This window comes from Euphorbia lathyris, chromosome 4, assembly GCF_963576675.1.
Source record: "Euphorbia lathyris chromosome 4, ddEupLath1.1, whole genome shotgun sequence".
In the NCBI taxonomy this organism is placed as follows: Eukaryota; Viridiplantae; Streptophyta; class Magnoliopsida; order Malpighiales; family Euphorbiaceae; genus Euphorbia; species Euphorbia lathyris.
In genome coordinates, this window is record NC_088913.1 from 56,562,832 (window position 1) to 56,583,193 (window position 20,362).

Below are 20,362 nucleotides of genomic sequence, written 5' to 3' on the forward strand. Positions count from 1 at the left end.
CCACCAGCGAGTTCCAAACCGTTCCCTTGTTTAATCGATCCGCATGTCTGATATGATACCACAACAAACGCAATGTGACAGGGATTCTAGGAGTTTATTGTCGAAAATATAAGCATTTCTGATACGCCAAGTGAGCCAAATTACATGAACCACCGCGTTTTGCCAGAGCATTGTAATTTGCAGGCTGAAGGCTAATGGCATGGAAAAATTTAGAAGCTCCTGAAGGGTGCCATCATGGAGTATCCGTCTTCCAAAAAGGCTTGAAATGGCATGCCAAAGTTGCGATAAAAAAGTGCAATTAACCAGTAAATGATCCGTTGATTCTAAATTATTCCTGCAAAGACAACACCGAGACGCCATAGTAGAGCCACGAGCCTGTAGTGCAACCTGAGTGGGGATCCGATAATAATAAGCACGCCAAACTAGCAGTGAGTGTGAAGGCAGAACATGAGGTTTCCAAAACAATCTATAAGGATGAGGCCTAGGAGGTTCAAGTAACCACCTATAGAATAGCGAAACCTTGAATTTTCCATCCGAAGCCGGTCTCCATACACAGATTCATCGTTAGTTTCCCTAAATTGAGTCGAGTGAATCGCATTTAGGGTATTCGACGGTAACGAAGGGAGATTGAACCAGGCATCTATATTTCTGAAATTCTGAATGTCATCAATCAACAGCAATCTGTCTTTGGAGCTAATTCCCAACTGATCCGTGATAGTCGGAACTATCCAATCCGCATTCCGAAAATTTAACCTCGAGTTCCTTCCCAAAAACCATTGACAATTCGCTCTAAGAATCGAATATGCCCCTTTAATTGATCCCCAAATCGAAGATAGCGAGACTCGCCTGGGTAGCCTTACTTTGTTGAGGAAGCACGATCTTGAAGGAAAATAGGCAAACGTTTGGCAGCGGAAATATAAAATTTTTACCTATTTCCTATTCCCAAGATCCGTTAATCGTTATTTCATATAAGGAGGGATTGAACATAAATACCTTTATGATGATCAATCTACCGTTGCAAACGAAGTGCCCACAACTTCAAAAGAGATGGAAACACTCTACCAATCTGCCCCTACCCTAAAATACCTTCCAGACCTCCAAACGACAATCCCAACGGTGGAAACGTGGAAGAATATGTCTAGAAGCTCCTCTCCAAACATCACGACGATCCGACGGTTCAATCTCCGGGAATCCGCGAAATCGTGAACTGACCTGATGTAGGAGAAGCAAAACGAATTTCTCCTTTTGTATGTTTTTTCTACATTCATGAACATAACAAGACATATAAGTAAACGATTAGAATTCAACCAAGTAATAGCAATCAAGATAGATTGCCTCTAATTAATCAACACAAGATCAAGGAGAAAAAGAAAGAGATGAAATCAATTGATTCGAAAGCAATCGGTGGAATCCCGTCCTCTACTGTAGTGGTCGAAATTCTCAGTCTGCGGGAGAGACTTGGGTTAGCCGAAATTTGCTAATAGGAGGGGTATAAATAACCTCTTGTATCTAAACCCTAGTTAGATAGAATTAGGTTACTTAATAAGAGTTATATTTGGAATAATACTCTTGTTATTATTATTTATAATTATATCTAAATATAAAGATAATAATAACTTATTGATAGGATAATAATAGAAGCAATTTAATCTCATTAAACCTCCTAACTTATTTATCCTATAATCAATTTAATTCGCAATCATAATCTAATTATAATTGTTGCAAAATGAAATTAATTCCTTTATGTTTTATCTACATAAAATCGCCCCCCCCCCCCTATGCTACTGGGCCTCGTGGACTCAGTTGGGCTTCCATCAATTAATGAATATCTCTTTCTCTTTTGGGCTCCAAGTCTTATGTGTGACCCATTAGGTTCTTATTGCTTCTAGCCGTATACAACTATTAAATTAATTCCTTAGAATTATATTTAATCTTTGCATAACGGAATGAGTACGCGAACTGTGATTGGCAGATCTAAAACATTCCCCCAGAGCTATAAGAAGACAGGTTGATTCCGTCGTTGACCTTTCCGTATTAGTTACAGTATAATTCGATCCTTCATCAACTACATCCTTGAACAGAATCTTATGACTATGGGCAATGTCAAGTCATATATAGCGAGACGTTCGTTTTACTTGTGCAGGCCGAGTTAACCCCAATTAGATAGGTTAAGTGAAATCTGCATTTCAAGTCTTAAGCTATCACCTTGCAAGGATTTAGAGTTAAGTCTTCCATAATCGATCCTTGGACGTATCTCCCATTTATCAGGAGTGACAAATGCTCAATCCAATGTATAACTATCCTGCAATTACTTCCTATGATACCCAACATCTGCCGTTCACACCCCAGAGTCATCTCTGTTATGGATCGTGTTACAACAGGATCAAAGCATCACATTCCATAATCCAGAATCACTAATTAACATTCCTTTGAGTCTTAGGATTACTTATACCTATTAATACCAATGAGATGAATATGTGACAAGGATAAATCTACCCATCCTGTTGTCTCAAGTCGGGTCCCCAATCCTAATGAACCCCTTTCATTGGATCAATGTAACTGTCCAGATATCTGCATATCTGAAGCTTGTGAGATCAGCTCTCTGTCTCGACAGAAGACATTGTTACATGCAAGTCTCAACAGTGATATGTCAATCCCTTATTCAAAACATATTACTTGACTTGGGGTGGTTTTAAGTTTATTAGTTTATTATAATGTTTCGTCTCACTTCATGCTTGTATGAACACTTTATAATTACTTTAAATAAACTTAGGGATTTCCTTTTATTAGACTTGTTTAGTTCTTTAAAGGAGGTTGCCTTCATACAGTTATAAAACCATATCTTATTAAAACAAATGACATAAAGAACAATTCATTTATATTAGGTTTATACCTTGGAACAATTGTCTATAGGACACTAAACCCCAACATACTCCCACTTGGACTAAAGCCAATTGTTTCCAAAAACATTCCCAAAAGCGTTCGCATGACCACCGTGAACCTTTTTAGGTAAGGCATTCTTTAAATGGATCTATAAGTTTGTCCTTTTATAGGCACTCCGTTTTGATTCTCACATCTACTCTTGTTGTTATCTCTCGGTAGAGATAGTAACGACTGAGGTAGTGTTTGGATGTATTATGAGACTGCGGGTCCTTGGCAAGAGCAACAGCTCTATTGTTAATCTTATTAACAATGTTAGGTACCCCGCCTAGTTCATTAATGAACTACCTTTCCAAACTTCCTATCAGCTACTTCCAAAGCTGCTACATACTCTGATTTTGACCTTTGGCTCAGCTACGGTTTCATGCTTAGAACTATTCCAGCTAACCGTACCTCTTTCAGAATAAACTTGTATTCTGTGAAATCATCTTCATCTGTTTGATGACTTATATCCGAAAGTCTCCAACTTTCAATTTATCATGTCCATATATACTTGGAACATGTCCATAGTTTATCTTAAGTACTTAAGATTGTCTTTGACAACAATCCAGTGATCATCACTTGGATTGACCTATAATCGACTTTGTCATGCTAAAGTAACAATGATGTTAGGTCTAGTGCGAAAACGCTTTGAGCACTTTGTCAATGCATTTAGACTGGGAGGGGTCAAGCAGCCTTTTAATCTTAGATCTTTAATCTTTAAGATGTAAGCTGCTTCTCCTAAGTCTATTATGGAGAATTTTATCCGATAACCAAAATTTTCACCAATTGCAGTGTAGCTATGTCGTTCCCATTAGTAGAATATCATCGAAATTTCATACTAAGTAAACGACCAAGCTCCCACTAGTTTACATGTAAAGGCTCGTATGAGCTCCCACTAGTTTACATGTATAGGTTTGCAAGAGTCTCCTCATAAGCTGTAGGTTCATCGTCTAATACTTGAACCTCTTCGTTGTCTCCCACTAGAAATCCAAATCTCTTTGGGATTTCATCGGCTCCCACTAGAAATCCAAAATCTCTTAGGGATTTTGATGAACTTGACCAGACCTATGAGTTAGTAATGTCACCAGTGTCTCATCTTGTGAGACAGATTCGTGTTCCACCATCGCTTCCGCTATTTCAGCCTATCCTTCCTTTTGAACTTCATTAAGTTCAATTACGCTTTCTATTTGTGTTTCTAGAAGAAACTCTTTCTCTAGAAGTATAGCGTCTTTGGATACTGTTACTTTCGATCATCTGGATGATAGAAGTAATATCCTACTTTTGTTTCGGATATCCAATGAAGAAGTATTTGTTAGATTTAGAATCTAACTTATCTGATGTTATGTGTTTAACATATGCTGACCACCCCTAACTCTCATAAAAGAGAAACTGGGTTTCTTTTTCCATGAACAATTCAAATGGAATAGAACTGGCAGATTTTGTGGATACTCGGTTTAAGGTACATAAGGCGGTTTCCAAGGTGTAGCCCTAGAACATCTTTGGAAGAGAGGTTATGCTCATCATGGATTGTACTATATCTAAAAGAGTACAATTTCTCCTTTCAGATACATCGTGGTGTATACGGAGGAGTCCATATTGTTAATGAATCCATATTCATTTAGATAATTCAGGAAAACATTTGAAAAATATTCTCTGCCTCGATCTAATCGAAATAGTCTTTCTTGTTTGAATCATTTGAACTTTCTCAAAAGCTTCTGACTTATGCTTCATCAATAAGATGTATCAATATCTGGTATGATCATCTTATGAAACTAATGAAGTGACTGAACCTTTCTCTTTGCTTGTGTTGACATATGACTAACTACATCTGAATGTACTAGTCCTAGAGTGTCTGATACACACTCTCCTTTATTGCTAAAGGGTGTCTTTGTCATCTTTGCCTTTAAACAAGACTTACATGTGTCCATTAATTCAAAAATCAACTGAGTTTATAAGCTCATTCTTGATGAAGCTTGAACATGTGTTTTTCGTTTATATGGCCTAGGTGACATTCCCACAAGTAGGTTGAATTATCTATCTTTTAATTCCAAATGTAAAAGCACCATCCTGACCCGTCTTCTAGAGAGAGTCTAAGTACTTCTTACAGTTCTTCTTCCATTTCCTTACCATGTTGGTGGCATTCCCTACTTGCTTTTATTGACTTGGGTTCTTTAGAATTGGGAAACTTCCCTTTTCTCTCGTGAGATCCCTCAATACCAAGTGCTGACATCACTTTCTTAAGATTTGGGCTCAACTGACTTGAGCATATTCAAGAGCTCTTCTATAGAGGTCTTTGAGTTTATTCATGATGAGCTTATAAATAAATCTGCAGAACTAAGTCAACACTTAATTCAAATCTAATACTAGAAAGTTTCAGTGATGTAGTCAATCGTCTTGACACAAAGTGCCATAGCTGCAAGTGTGATACATCTTGTACGTTCATCATCTGATTGGTGCTTCCAGCAAACATCAATCCTTTTGGCAGGAGCATCATCTACTAGGGCATTGGGCATCGGCATGTCCAATCTTTTCAAAACAATTTTGAGTTTGCCGAAGTAGTCGATGAATTTTGAACTATTCAATTTGTTATCGGTTAAAATATTATGTAGATCCATTTTAGATATGATGATTCAGAGTATTTACTTTAACTTGAGAGTGAGATAGAGTGACGTATGTTTATTCATTTGCTTTAAAGTATATCAATTTAAAATTATAGGTCTTTTAATTCATTTTAAATTGCTCCCACTATTTTGCCAAATTAATAGCCCTCCATATTAATTCGAAGAATTTCACAAATCCTTTAGTGAGCTAGGATCCTAACTCCTAAAATTTCACCTTGAGTTTGCTCAACAAGCTAGTCTCATTCGTTAGGTAGATTCATGTAATCAATCACATCTTTAATATGATTCCTAGGTTATTGGGTTACTAACCACATTAGTAACTAATATGCTATTCATATTAATCCCAACCATATTGCCCATTAGTTTATGATAACATGGGTTTGCCCATCCAATTATCATAATCTAATTTAAGTATTACCCCATATTCATGAAAGAACGATTTTCGATAATTCAGGTGTTACCATAAGACCCCGAGCTTGAGTTTGCTCAACAACCCAAAGGCCCCCAGTACTACCGGCTGAATTATAATATTAGGGAGGGGCAACCGGTTTTAATAACTTGCTTATTTACTTAACTTTTAATTAGTGAGGGATTTTTATTTTAAGTCTCATAATCTAACTTAGTCTTGATTTGCTTTAGCATACATTAGACACAAACATTGGTGTTATGGACATATTATCTAAATTATTCCGTCGAGCCAGAGACGGAATAAAAGGCCAAACCTAGGGAAATACTAACTATTACATATTTCTCTTTAGGTCCTCCGTCTTCTCCATGGCGCCTTGAAATTACATATTAATTTCTATACTACTAAAGAAAACTTCAATTAACTTGAAGGGAATTAGATGAGAGGAGAAATTACAATAGATAGTAGATAGGCAGGACTCGCAGGCCCTATTTCAAAAATACCAAAAGACTAAATAGATGGTCCAAATATGTCCATAACTCCAAACATACATAGACTCAATTAAATAAATTTAATTGGTTGATTACATAAAATACTTATGTAATATTTAGGTTAATCACATCAACTCATCAAATTAACTTTCATCCAATTTTAATTCTATCAGTTTCGTATCTTCTATATTAACCTATTAGATTAATACAACTATACAAAATTTTATTAATTATTTGTATTCAATTAGTTTACCAAGATTATTTAACGTGTTTAATTCAACCGTATCAAATACAAATAATTAAACTTTGTAAAATCAATTCCAGAACACAAAACTTTTAAGACGAGAGATTATACATCATTGTGTTTAATCATTTTACCAAAACCGTTTAAAGTGATTAACTAATATATCAAGTATATTTACGGTTTGCAAAATCAAATTAAAACACATACCATTACCATATCCTTTTTATTAATTATAACGATTAATAAATTTATATGGGTTGATTCGTTGTTTCTAAATTTTAATTTTGTATCAATGAAATAATTTATCTAATTAACCGTATTAAAACATCTTAATTAGACAACTGAATTCAATCTATACAATTTAAAATAGACAACGATCAAAATCAAGTGGATCAATTAATTCTATATATATTAATTTTAGTTTTCTGAAAAACCCAAAATATTCAGGAAAAAGTAAAACCGAAAATCAGAGGTCGAAACTTGATTCGTCCCCGTCGCGGATCGCATCCGCGACGCTGACGGTGTTGCTGCCAAAGGGGCATCAACATAGCGGCCCATCCAAAAAGAAGCAGCAGCTCAAAAGAGCTGCTACTTCGAAGTTGGCAGCAACTCAAAGAGTTGTTGCCAACATAAACCTTTTTTTTTTAAATTAAATTAAAATTCTTTTAATTAAATAAAACTTTATTTAAACTAAAACTTGTTTTAAATTAAAACTCTTTTAATTAAAACCTTATATTTTAATTTTGAATATATACATATAAAACTCAGTTTATATTTACACAACCTTTTCCAAATATATATCTAATTAATCGATTCTAACTGTTTCATTTAAATCGTTAATAAAATCAAAATTTTCAAAGATTAATCGAATTAACTCTTTTAACGATTCAAACGGTTAAACCCTTAATCCACAAAACATTTATATCTTAATCTCATCTTAACCATTTATCTTTAGATTAATTAACCGAATCAAATTGATTAATTAACCTAACAATAAATCTATTCAATCTGATTGAAAACCCTTTAATTTTCATATATGAAATAACGGATTTAACGCAGGCTCTGATACCACTGAAGGAAAATAGGCAAACGTTTGGCAGCGAAAATATAAAATTTTTACCTATTTCCTATTCCCAAGATCCATTAATCGTTATTTCATATAAGGAGGGATTGAACATAAATACCTTTATGACGATCAATCTACCGTTGCAAACGAAGTGCCCACAACTTCAAAAGAGATGGAAACAGTCTACCAATCTGCCCCTATCCAAAAATACCTTCCCGACCTCCGAACGACAATCCCAACGGTGGAAACGTGGAAGAATATGTCTAGAAGCTCCTGTCCAAAAATCGCGACGATCCGACGGTTCAATCTCCGGGAATCCGCGAAATCGTGAACTAACCTGATATAGGAGAAGCAAAACGAATTTCTCATTTTGTATGTCTTTTCTACATTCATGAACATAACAAGACATATAAGTAAACGATTAGAATTCAACCAAGTAATAGCAATCAAGATAGATTACCTCTAATTAATCAACACAAGATCAAGGAGAAAAAGAAAGAGATGAAATCAATTGATTCGGAAGCAATCGGTGGAATTCCGTCCTCTACTATAGTGGTCGAAATTCTCATTCTGCGGGAGAGACTTGGGTTAGCCGAAATTTGCTAATAGGAGGGGTATAAATAACCTCTTGTATCTAAACCCTAGTTAGATAGAATTAGGTTACTTAATAAGAGTTATATTTGGAATAATACTCTTGTTATTATTATCTATAATTATATCTAAATATAAAGATAATAATAACTTATTGATAGGATAATAATAGAAGCAATTTTATTTCAAAAAAAAAAAATAGAAGCAATTTAATCTCATTAAACCTCCTAACTTATGAGTTTATTGGGAATTGAGGAAAATATGGTAGTGGATAGGACGGAGTGGAGGGAGCAAATCTGTGTCGCTGACATGACTTGATTTTCACGGTTTTATATGATGGTTCATGTTAGCCGACCCCGAATCATTTCGGGACTAAGGCTTTGTTGTTGTTATTGTTGTTGTAAACCTCCTAACTTATTTATCATATAATCAATTTAATTCGCAATCATAATCCAATTATAATTGTTGCAAAATGAAATTAATTCCTTTATGTTTTATCTACATAAAATCGCCCCCCCCCCCCTATGCTACTGGGCCTCAGTGGACTCAGTTGGGCTTCCATCAATAAATTAATATCTCTTTCTCTTTTGGGCTCCAAGTCTTATGTGTGACCCATTAGGTTCTTATTGCTTCTAGCCGTATACAACTATTAAATTAATTCCTTATAATTATATTTAATCTTTGCATAACGGAATGAGTACGCGAACTGTGATTGGCAGATCCGAAACATTCCCCTAGAGCTATAAGAAGACAGGTTGATTCCGTCGTTGACCTTTCCATATTAGTTACAGTATAATTCGATCCTTCATCAACTACATCCTTGAACAGAATCTTATGACTATGGGCAATGTCAAGTCATATATAGCGAGATGTTCATTTTACTTGTACAGACCGAGTTAACCCCAATTAGATAGGTTAAGTGAAATCTGCATTTCAAGTCTTAAGCTATCACCTTGCAAGGATTTAGAGTTAAGTCTTCCACAAGCGATGCTTGGACGTATCTCCCATTTATCAGGAGTGACAAATGCTCAATCCAATGTATAACTATCCTGCAATTACTTCCTGTGATACCCAACGTCTGGCGTTCACACCCCAGAGTCATCTCTGTTATGGATCGTGTTACAACAGGATCAAAGCATCACATTCCATAATCCAGAATCACTAATTAACATTCTTTTGAGTCTTAGGATTACTTATACCTATTAATACCAATGAGATGAACATGTGACAAGGATAAATCTACCCATCCTGTTGTCTCAACTCGGGTCCCCAATCCTAATGAACCCCTTTCATTGGATCTATGTAACTGTCTAGATATCTGCATATCTGAAGCTTGTGAGATCAGCTCTCTGTCTCGACAGAAGACATTGTTACATGCAAGTCTTAACAGTGATATGTCAATCCCTTATTCAAAACATATTACTTGACTTAGGATGGTTTTAAGTTTATTAGTTTATTATAATGTTTCGTCTCACTTCATGCTTGTATGAACACTTTATAATCACTTTAAATAAACTTAGGGATTTCCTTTTATTAGACTTGTTTAGTTCTTTAAAGGAGGTTGCCTTCATACAGTTATAAAACCATATCTTATTAAAACAAATGACATAAAGAACAATTCATTTATATTAGGTTTATATCCTGGAACAATTGTCTATAGGACACTAAACCCCAACAGATCTTAGGAGCGTAAAGCAGAAAGAAGTATCCGCGAGTATTCCCCAGGTGATCTTACCAGTAAGAGCAAGGTTCATTACATCCAGTTTTTTCAGACCAAGATCCCCATCATACATCGGCTTCGTGCATAGGTCCCAAGACGGAGCAACCGACTTCCGTACCGTTGTAGAGTCGGACTAGATAAAAAATTTTATTTGCCTAGTAAGACCCTTGAGGAGCTGCCTGGGCCACTTATAAGTGATACATGAGTGATTGAATGCACTGTTAATTACTCATTTAACCAATATGACCTGTCCCGCCATTGAAAGTGCGCTACCCTGCCATTGGGAGGAAGAATTTGTAATTTTGTCTGAGAGCTGCTTCAAATGAACTGTTCTTGGAGAACCAGAGAATAAAGGCACCCCCAAGTATTTAAATGAAATTTGACCCATGTGAATACCTATGATATCCGCCAGCCTACCACTACGTCGAGCGGTAATATGCTTCCCAACGTACAACTGAGACTTATTCCAGCTGACTTTCTGCCCCGATAACTAGCCATACCCTGACATTATTAATTGTTGCTTTGCACAACACTAGAGGAACAATCATTATAGCTTCATGAACTAAGAATTCACACTGAGATGGAGGGGGCGGCGGCTTAGTAGGGAGAGAAGGAGAACAATTGCCTTTTGCAGTATTTAAGATTTTGTTCAGTATTTTGTGTCTTAGGTTTAGTCTAAGATCTATTTATAGCTAGACCAAACTCTAATGGGAAATTTACATATAAATTCACTTTTTAAAATGGGTTAAGGTGCAAAAATACCCCTAACATTTTGGGTCAAGAGCAATTTTACCCCTAACGTCTAAAATGATACAATTTTACCTTTAACATTGAAAGCCAAGAGCAATTTTACCCCTAACGTCTAAAATTGTGCAATTTTACCCCTAATGTTGATAAATTGGGTCAATTTGAGAAATAATTCATCAAACCGTCTTCTCGATCATGATCTTATCATTCACACTTCACACGTACATCATTTTATCAGTAACAAATCACAAATATATGTTGGGATGTGAAAAAAAATATAATGTCTTTTGTACGAATTTGATAAAAAGAGTATTATTCCAAATATAACTCTTATTAAGTAACTTAATTCTATCTAACTAGGGTTTAGATACAAGAGGTTATTTATACCCCTCCTATTAGCAAATTTCGGCTAACCCAAGTCTCTCCCGCAGACTGAGAATTTCGACCACTACAGTAGAGGATGGAATTCCACCGTTTGCTTCCGAATCAATTGATTTCATCTCTTTCTTTTTCTCCTTGATCTTGTGTTGATTAATTAGAGGCAATCTATCTTGATTTCTATTACTTGGTTGAATTCTAATCGTTTACTTATATGTCTTGTTATGTTCATGAATGTAGAAAAGACATACAAAAGGAGAAATTTGTTTTGCTTCTCCTACATCAGGTCAGTTCACGATTTCGCGGATTTCCGGAGATTGAACCGTCGGATCGTCGCGATTTTTGGACAGGAGCTTTTAGACATATTCTTCCACGTTTCCACCGTTGGGATTGTCGTTCGGAGGTCGGGAAGGTATTTTCGGATAGGGGCAGATTGGTAGACTGTTTCCATCTCTTTTGAAGTTGTGGGCACTTCGTTTGCAACGGTAGATTGATCGTCATAAAGGTATTTATGTTCAATCCCTCCTTATATGAAATAACGATTAACGGATCTTGGAAATATGAAATAGGTAAAAATTTTATATTTCCGCTGCCAAACGTTTGCCTATTTTCCTTCAGTGGTATCAGAGCCTGCGTTAAATCCGTTATTTTATATATGAAAATTAAAAGGTTTTCAATCAGATTGAATAGATTTATTGTTAGGTTAATTAATCAATTTGATTCGGTTAATTAATCTAAAGATAAATGGTTAAGATGAGATTAAGATATACATGTTTTGTGGATTAAGGGTTTAACCGTTTGAATCGTTAAAAGAGTTAATTCGATTAATCTTTGAAAATTTTGATTTTATTAACGATTTAAATGAAACGGTTAGAATCGATTAATTAGATATATATTTGGAAAAGGTTGTGTAAATATAAACTGAGTTTTATATGTATATATTCGAAATTAAAATATAAGGTTTTAATTAAAAGAGTTTTAATTTAAAACAAGTTTTAGTTTAAATAAAGTTTTATTTAATTAAAAGAATTTTAATTTAATTTGAAAAAAAGGTTTATGTTGGCAGCAACTCTTTGAGTTGCTGCCAACTTCGAAGTAGCAGCTCTTTTGAGCTGCTGCTTCTTTTTGGATGGGCGGCTATGTTGCTGCCCTTTGGCAGCAACACCGCCAGCGTCGCGGATGCGATCCGTGACGGGGACGAATCAAGTTTCGACCTCTGATTTTCGGTTTTACTTTTTTCTGAATATTTTGGGTTTTTCAGAAAACTAAAATTAATATATATAGAATTAATTGATCCACTTGATTTTGATCGTTGTCTATTTTAAATTGTGTAGATTGAATTCAGTTGTCTAATTAAGATGTTTTAATACGGTTAATTAGATAAATTATTTCATTGATACAAAATTAAAATTTATAAACAACGAATCAGCCCATATAAATTTATTAATCGTTATAATTAATAAAAAGGATATGGTAATGGTATGTGTTTTAATTTGATTTTGCAAACTGTAAATATACTTGATATATTAGTTAATCACTTTAAACGGTTTTGGTAAAATGATTAAACACAATGATGTATAATCTCTCGTCTTAAAAGTTTTGTGTTCTGGAATTGATTTTACAAAGTTTAATTATTTGTATTTGATACGGTTGAATTAAACACGTTAAATAATCTTGGTAAAATAATTGAACACAAATAATTAATAAAGTTTTGTATAGTTGTATTAATCTAATAGGTTAATATAGAAGATACGAAACTGATAGAATTAAAATTGGATGAAAGTTAATTTGATGAGTTGATAATTAGTCCCTTGATTTTTTCTTCTATTACGCATACTAAGAAAAAATCAGTAGTTCTATTTTGAGTTGCTAAAGACAATGGAAAGCAACTCTCATCTCCTTCAACTTCAACTCGATCGTTCTCCATCTTCGTATGAGGATTATATTGAAGAAGTAGACTTCACCTTTCCTTCAATTTCAAAGTCAGAATGTACCTCATCAGATGATAATTTAATCATTTTCTGTGGAAAAATTATGATACCACCACCACCGGGTAAATCCAAATTTTTATCTTCTACTCCACCTGTGTGTTCTTCATTGTCAAAGAAGAAGGTGGATAAAATGTTATCTTCATTATCTTCCACCACTCCATCTATTTCTTCAACGAATAATAAGATCCTTAAAGTTTTATTTGGAGTGACAAAGATGCCAACAAAAATGGAGCTCCAATATATTAAGAAAAGACAGAGTCAGAGGCCACCATTGCCATTAATTCCGGTAAATGATGAAATGGAGGTAGAGGAAGGGCTCGATATTGAGGAAAATGGTATCATGTTTTACTCCGGTGGTTGATTAGTTCTATAATAGTGTATATCCTTTTTTTAATAGTGGATTATTTTGGTTGTAAATCATCTTTTTACTAATATAAATGAGATTTCAACCTAAATATGTCTTTTTATTCAATGGATATAAATATATTGAAATATCAAGAATACGTGTCACGGGGCTATTTTTCCAACCCGCGCGGCACTTAGTCGCTTGCTGTCAAAGTCGGCTAAGTAAGCCTATTTGATGAGTTGTGGGAGTTATATCCGAAAGCACTTGGGAATACAAAGAGGATTGGGAGAAATAGCAATTGTATTGAACAAGCAAATAAGCTTTACAACCTAATGCAACATATTTACAAAGTGTTGCAATAGCCAATAACTAACTCATGCACGCTTGAATGCTTTTGGGATTTCAAGGATTCAAGGATCAAGTTGTCAAGGATATCTCAAATGAATGGTCTTGGCACCTATTTATAGGCCAAGCACCGTCCTAAGAAGGTTCTAGATATAATTAGTGTATTCTTTTATGTAATGATCTTTTGTTTGTCGTGGGAGATCACAATTTGTTAAAAATTATTTGCAGTTTTTCTTTTTAATTTCCAAATTACCTAATTTATTTTATTAACAAAAGGTTTGAATTTTTTTATACTTTTTACATAAACATAAATAATCAAATAACTTCTTTTTTACATTCCATACTCAATCAAGAGATTTGAATAAAATTTCAACTAATTTTTTAATTCTAAATGCAAATTAGTGACATGAAATGTTTGATTTTCGGAATTTCAGTTTAATTCAATTTCTATTGGATATTCGATCTCCAATGAAATGTCCGAATGTCAATGCTAATTTTGAAAGAAGAAGGCCCAACTTTATGTACGAAGATCCAGTCAATATGTAAAAAGAAGCAAACCCATTTGTATATATTATATGATAGAGAATATAAATAATTATTATGCGAAGAACATAGAGTTCTGAAATTACCTCCTAGCAAAAAATATTTGAAAAATTCCTTACAGCCTAATATCTAAAAAACATTAAATAAGAAACTACACACTTTAAATTGTAATCAATCATCTCTTTTCGCACGAGAGTCGTTCACTTGCGCCATCACTTGACATGACTATTTGTTCGATGATAAAACCTGATAGCTTAAAAACTGGAGATGATTTTTCTCTTTCGAAACACAAATCACTAGATTGTTTGGATATATGAATACGATCAATTGAAGTTTTCGAAACACAAATCGCTTAACAGTGAATCTTTCAACTCAATTTTGAATAACTAGCTTATGTTGAAACACTATTTGGAGGGAATATCATAAGCATAAGCATGGTCTTTCAATGGGATTCTCTAGGATGCAATCTATCTATTAATCTATATTCAGAGTTTGATAATGATTTCTAGATTCAATAAGTTTGTTTAATTAATTCTAATCAGACCTTGCAATGTTTTATTTGAGAGCTTTGATGGAGTTTTTGAAACAAAAAGAAAGTTTTTATATTTCGAAAATTAATTTTGGATAAAATAGTTATTTGGATTGGAGTTCCAATTACTTTGTCCTCTGATTGTTGTTCATTATTAAGCTTTGTTCAAGCGGTACATTTTACACAATTAATAGGCAATGACACGTCTCTCTATGTGGAAATTTCGAGAGTTAAAAAAGGAAAAAAAAAAGGTAAAACATATAATCATAATTAAAAGGCAAAAAACATATTTAAGTTTCAGAATTTTACCTGTTTTAAAGATTAAGCTTCTGATCATTTTTTTGTATATATATTGAGCCTTTAATCATTGGTTCTATTACGGATTCAGCCCTTATTTAATTTTTCCGTTGAGTTTGGACGACATGCATTGTTAGGGCGATTCGACTTATATTGACGTAGACAAATAAACATAAGAGTTTATTGACTATGATAGATAAAGAGTAAAAAGTAACAAGAAATTACAGAAATTAATTTCAAGTAGGTTTTTCCAAACTCGATATTCTCCTTTCCCATTTTGTGATTTTCAGAATTAGAATCGTCAAATTGATATTCTCCTCTCTCAAACTCGATGAAAAAGTTAAATAAATGCCAAGTTCATAACAAAATCAATTATCAATGGCTCAATATGGAAAATTAATTTCATAAAAAAATTAATTATCAATAGCTCAATATGGAAAATTAATTGATTAGAGGCTTGATACTGAAAACAGGTAAAATTCAGGGGGTTTATTATACTTTTTTTGCCTAATTAAAAATATAGTTTTTAATAAAGTTTTTCTTTTAAAGTTTTAATAGCATATAGTGAATAATTTATATATTTAAAGTTTTTTAATAGATAAATATATTGGCCAAATGGAAGAAAAATAATAATAATAATAATAATAATAATAATAATAATAATGTGCAGTAGATTCAAAATGATTTTGTTTTTCTTTTTCTTTAAGTCAAACAAAATAGTAATATTTAAAGAAAATATTTATATTTTTAAAGATGAATCTGTGTAAAAATAAAATAAAAATATTAATTAAAAATGTATATTTAATTAATTTTAATTAATAAACTATACATATAAATAATGAATCCGTTAAAAACTAGTAATACTAATATCTATAAAGCTCCTTTTAGTTGGGCAAGGGCATATAAATAATGTATATTTTGCTTTTCCCATTGCCCGGGTCCTGGCAGTGCCATAGACCCTCAGTTGTGGTTTCACACATCTACAGGAAAGGTAACCAAGTCGCTGACTCGCTAGCTAACTTTGGTAGAACTGCTACTGACCCGATCTGGTGGGACAATCTCCCAGATTTCTGTTCTTCTATAACTTAATCGGGCAACCTGTGCACCGATTTGTTTAGTTTTCTTTGCTGAATATTTTGTTCCTTTATTTTCTCTTTAATAAAATCGGCACTGGTCTCGGGCAGGTCTTTAGGGGGTGCCAACCTAGTTGGGATGTCCTTTGTCCGACCCCACCAGCTGTCTACTTCCAATTAAAAAAAAAAAGGCAAACATTCAGTATCAAGAACCAATTTGCCTTGTAATCTAAACGTTGCCAGAATTTGAAAGAGTCAACAAAGAAAGATTGGTTACACACCCTTCAAGTATACGATCACCTAATAGCTCAGACACTAAAGGAGGCCTAAAATTCTCCAAATGCTTCCTTACTCTGCAGAACGTCAAAAACCAAATTACCAGGAAAGATTTGGTCATCAAAAGAAAGAGATAATCATACTCTGCTGTAATCATCTGTGTTCTATTGAAAACCAAGAGTACAGGTTTCCATTTTTCTGATTGATTCTCAATCCAACTCAAGCAAATAATTAAATTGCTTCCTAATCTCTCTCCAAAATTCTTACAGCTTCAAGTAATTACTTGTAATTAAACAAAAGGAAAAATTCCAAGCAGAAACGGAGACTACACTAACAAACATTGTAAGAGCAAGAATCGAGCCCCAAATCTAGCTAAATAGATATTTGAAGACCAAAACTTTCATATTATAAAACCACCAAATTACAACAATATTCAATTATTGCATATTAAGCCCCTGAAGATGTTAAGAAAATAACAGTCAATGCAAAATGCAAAAGCCAGCAACTACAATTATTGAATATATACTGCAATCCATGACTAATGCATCAAGTGCCTTCTTCATCAACAAACCTATCTCCAACGCATTGCCTGCTTGTTCAGCCCAGTCATATTTTGCGGACGGAATATCACTATTCTCCCCAACAATCCTTGTAAAACCTCTCTGATTATTGAAGATTAGTTGTGCAAGCACAAGTGTAAGGTTAGTCAACAACACAAGATAGAGGGGCCTGAAACATATTATGCTCTTTATTGTGTTCCTGCCTAGCAGTGGGAAACCTAAGCATGACAGGACAACAAAAACGGCTACAATTACAGAACAAAAAAGACGGGGGCTTTCGGTTGCTGCGATGGCAGAGCTTATTTGACTTGGTGTCACAAGTCTATTAGAACACAACTGTTCTAAGAGTTGCATGCCGCCTGCAGCTTGTGTACTTGACCTCTGATCTGTTGATGAGGCCAAAGATTTGTCAACATCAGAAGCAGGAGTTCTTGAAGGTGTAATTGTCTCAGGTGTGAACAATGTAGGTTCTATATTGTTTAGTCTGCTCCCAGCATCAACAACGGAAACTGAATCGTTAGTTCGCAATTTATAACTGTCTTCTCCATCATCACAATTAGGAAGAGCTGCAAATCAACAAGCCCATGAGCAATGAGCATTCCAGTTGTACTCTAAAAACTAGAAATATATATAGTGAAACAATTGGTATTTGTAATAACACACTCTCTGTTTAATACAACACAATTTGTCTGACACAACCCATTTAATAAGGGCGGCCTGGTGCACTACGTATCCCTGCTAAGCGAGGGTCCAGGAAAGGATACCACCACAAGGATACCATCATCACAATTTCTTTTGGCAAGAGGCAGCTACTAAGACTCAAACCACGACAACGTTTATTGTTGCACCTAAGTTGTTGCACCTAAGGCTCGCCCTCATGACAGAACCCATATTTATATCAAATATATGACACGAACTGGATTGCAAATGGGACAAGGACGGAGAATCTCCAGTTATTTCCCACAGTGGGATGGGGAAAAAAGATTCCCAAGAGGCAGATATGAATCGGAACCATCCCATCCCATCCTGATGTAGTTTATATGAATTTTTAAATGTTTATTTATATTTGAATAATTTTAATTTCCCCATCTAGAAAAAGGATGGTCTCCATCATTTGCAACCCTAGAGACACACTAAAATTCACGCCTAATTCATTATCTCACCCAGTAATTACATTAGCCAATTAATAGCAGCAAGCGAAGGCAGGAAATGTTTAATAACCATAAATACATACACAGGGTCTAACTCCAAAAAGTCCTGCAGATATGGAGATAGATCATCCATAACAATGAAAACTGATAAGAAATAGTTGCGATTTTAGGACAGTAAGCGTCCAATACCAGAAAATCAATTAAGAAATAGAGAGAGAGAGATTACGATTGTTGGTGAATTGAGGAGTCAGGTCTTGACGGTGGAGGTGCGAATTTAACGGCTGAAAAGAGTCGGTAACTGGTATATCCTGGGATTGAGATGGAATAGAGCGAGACCGACCGGATATGAGAGCTAATCGGTCTGATCCTCTTTCGAGGATCTTCCTTCTTCTAGATTCTCTGGTAGTGGTGTTGATGTTGGTTGCCATATCTTCTTTTCTCAGAGTGGAAGAGAAGAAAACTGGAAATATAAATCGGCTTGGTAGTTTAGTTGGATCCAAAATCCAAATGGGAAATTTACATAGAATTTCATTTTTAAAAAATTATCTAGTAATAATTTTAATTATGTAAAATTAAGAAAATATATTTTTTTAAATACTAAGCTCATACATTATCTGGTTGTTTGTTGTACGAGGTGGGATAGTGATAAAAAAAAATGAGTTATCGTATGTTTGTTTAAGAGATAAGAGAGCACGATAATGGAAAGATAAATCTTTTATCTCACTAAAGTTATACCTCCACGGATAATATAACACATGTGAATAATTTATTTAGATGGAAAAGTCTAATTTATCTCTCAAATTTTATTATTTATTCAATCTGTTGTGTTTTGAAAATTTAGTAGGTTGTTCCAAATATTTCTCAAATTAATTTTAAGATCTGTTTGTTTTACCTACTGTTTTTTTGTTGTCGTTTGTTGTTGGAAAAAGCTGATTTTCCAAAAAGCATGAATTCTCTGCTTTGTAAATACTAATTTTCAGGTGTAAAATGCAAACAGGATGTCACTAAACCAAACACCTAAAACTCTATTTTTTGAAATAAAAAGGCAAAAATGAGCATGAAAATGAGTCACCAATCACTCCAATAATCTTTGAACTTTTATAAACATAAGCTTGCCTGTATATTATTATAGTATCAATGTCAAATAAAATAATTAAATTAATCTATCATCTTAAATATATTCGTTATTCCATTTTTTGTTTTTGAAAATTTAATATCGTGTTCCAAGTATTTCTCAAGTTATTTCATTTTTTGTATTTTGAAAATTTAATACGGTGTTCCAAATATTTTTCTAGTTAGGTTGATGGATTAAATTTAATTGATTCAAGTCCACGTTGATAATACACTAATATATACTTTCTATTTTAGGATTAATATAGTAAATTGAATCATTTTATCTCTATGTCTATACTACATATCATACATGGGATAATAAACTCTCCTATCTTATTTTTTATCTTTATCTCAATCTTTTAAGCTTAAACCACTACTTGTGATACAGATCGGTTTTGTCTAAAAAGTTTTAATCATAAACTAACAAAGATATTTCTTCTCTAGCTAAACTAGAATGAGTGAATCCCGGGTTTTATGGACTAAATCCATAGGAATATGAAATCCCCATTGTTGAAGGTGAAAACCTTAACAAGCTTCTTGAAGAAAATTAATATTTGATTGATAAAAAGTTAAGTATTACAATAGAAAGATATGTATTTATATCATCTCAAAAACCTAATTGCCAAATTGTATAAATGGCAAATTACATAACTAATTAAAATATAAAGATAAGGGGTAAATTGGGTTAATGGTAAAGGGGTGGCATGATTGTAAATAGGGAGTGGCATAAGTTGTAAATAAGGAGTGGCAGGATTGTAAATAAGGAGGAAGCTAGTGTTGAAACACCTTTCCACATGATTTTGATTTGACAAAATTATTTATGTGAATGATAAAAATATTCCAACACATTAAATTTAAATGCTTTGATTTATTCATACTAATGTGTTTGTTCAATGTTGAGTTATTTGATTTATAAGACATTAAGATAAATGGCCCAAAGGCCCAAAAGAGG

General features: G+C 33.8%; 1 protein-coding gene across 1 annotated transcript; it reads right to left on the bottom strand.

Annotated features, from left to right (window-relative positions):
* Positions 1 to 16,967: 16,967 nt before the first annotated feature.
* LOC136228007 (uncharacterized) lies at positions 16,968 to 18,798 on the bottom strand. Its single transcript, XM_066016837.1, has 2 exons — positions 18,524 to 18,798; positions 16,968 to 17,712 (listed from the first exon to the last, which is right to left on the bottom strand). Exons 1-2 carry the CDS (start codon positions 18,723 to 18,725, stop codon positions 17,066 to 17,068), a joined length of 849 nt encoding a protein of 282 aa, XP_065872909.1. The 5' UTR covers positions 18,726 to 18,798; the 3' UTR covers positions 16,968 to 17,065.
* Between the last annotated feature and the right edge of the window lie 1,564 nt (positions 18,799 to 20,362).

Bases quoted from the DNA above. Each gene is read 5' to 3' on its own strand.
- LOC136228007 (XM_066016837.1), bottom strand. From the start codon at position 18,725: ATGGCAACCAACATCAACACCACTACCAGAGAATCTAGAAGAAGGAAG. The intron at 17,713-18,523 runs GTAATCTCTCTC...GTTGATTTGCAG, and splicing joins TCCTCAATTCACCAACAATC to CTCTTCCTAATTGTGATGAT.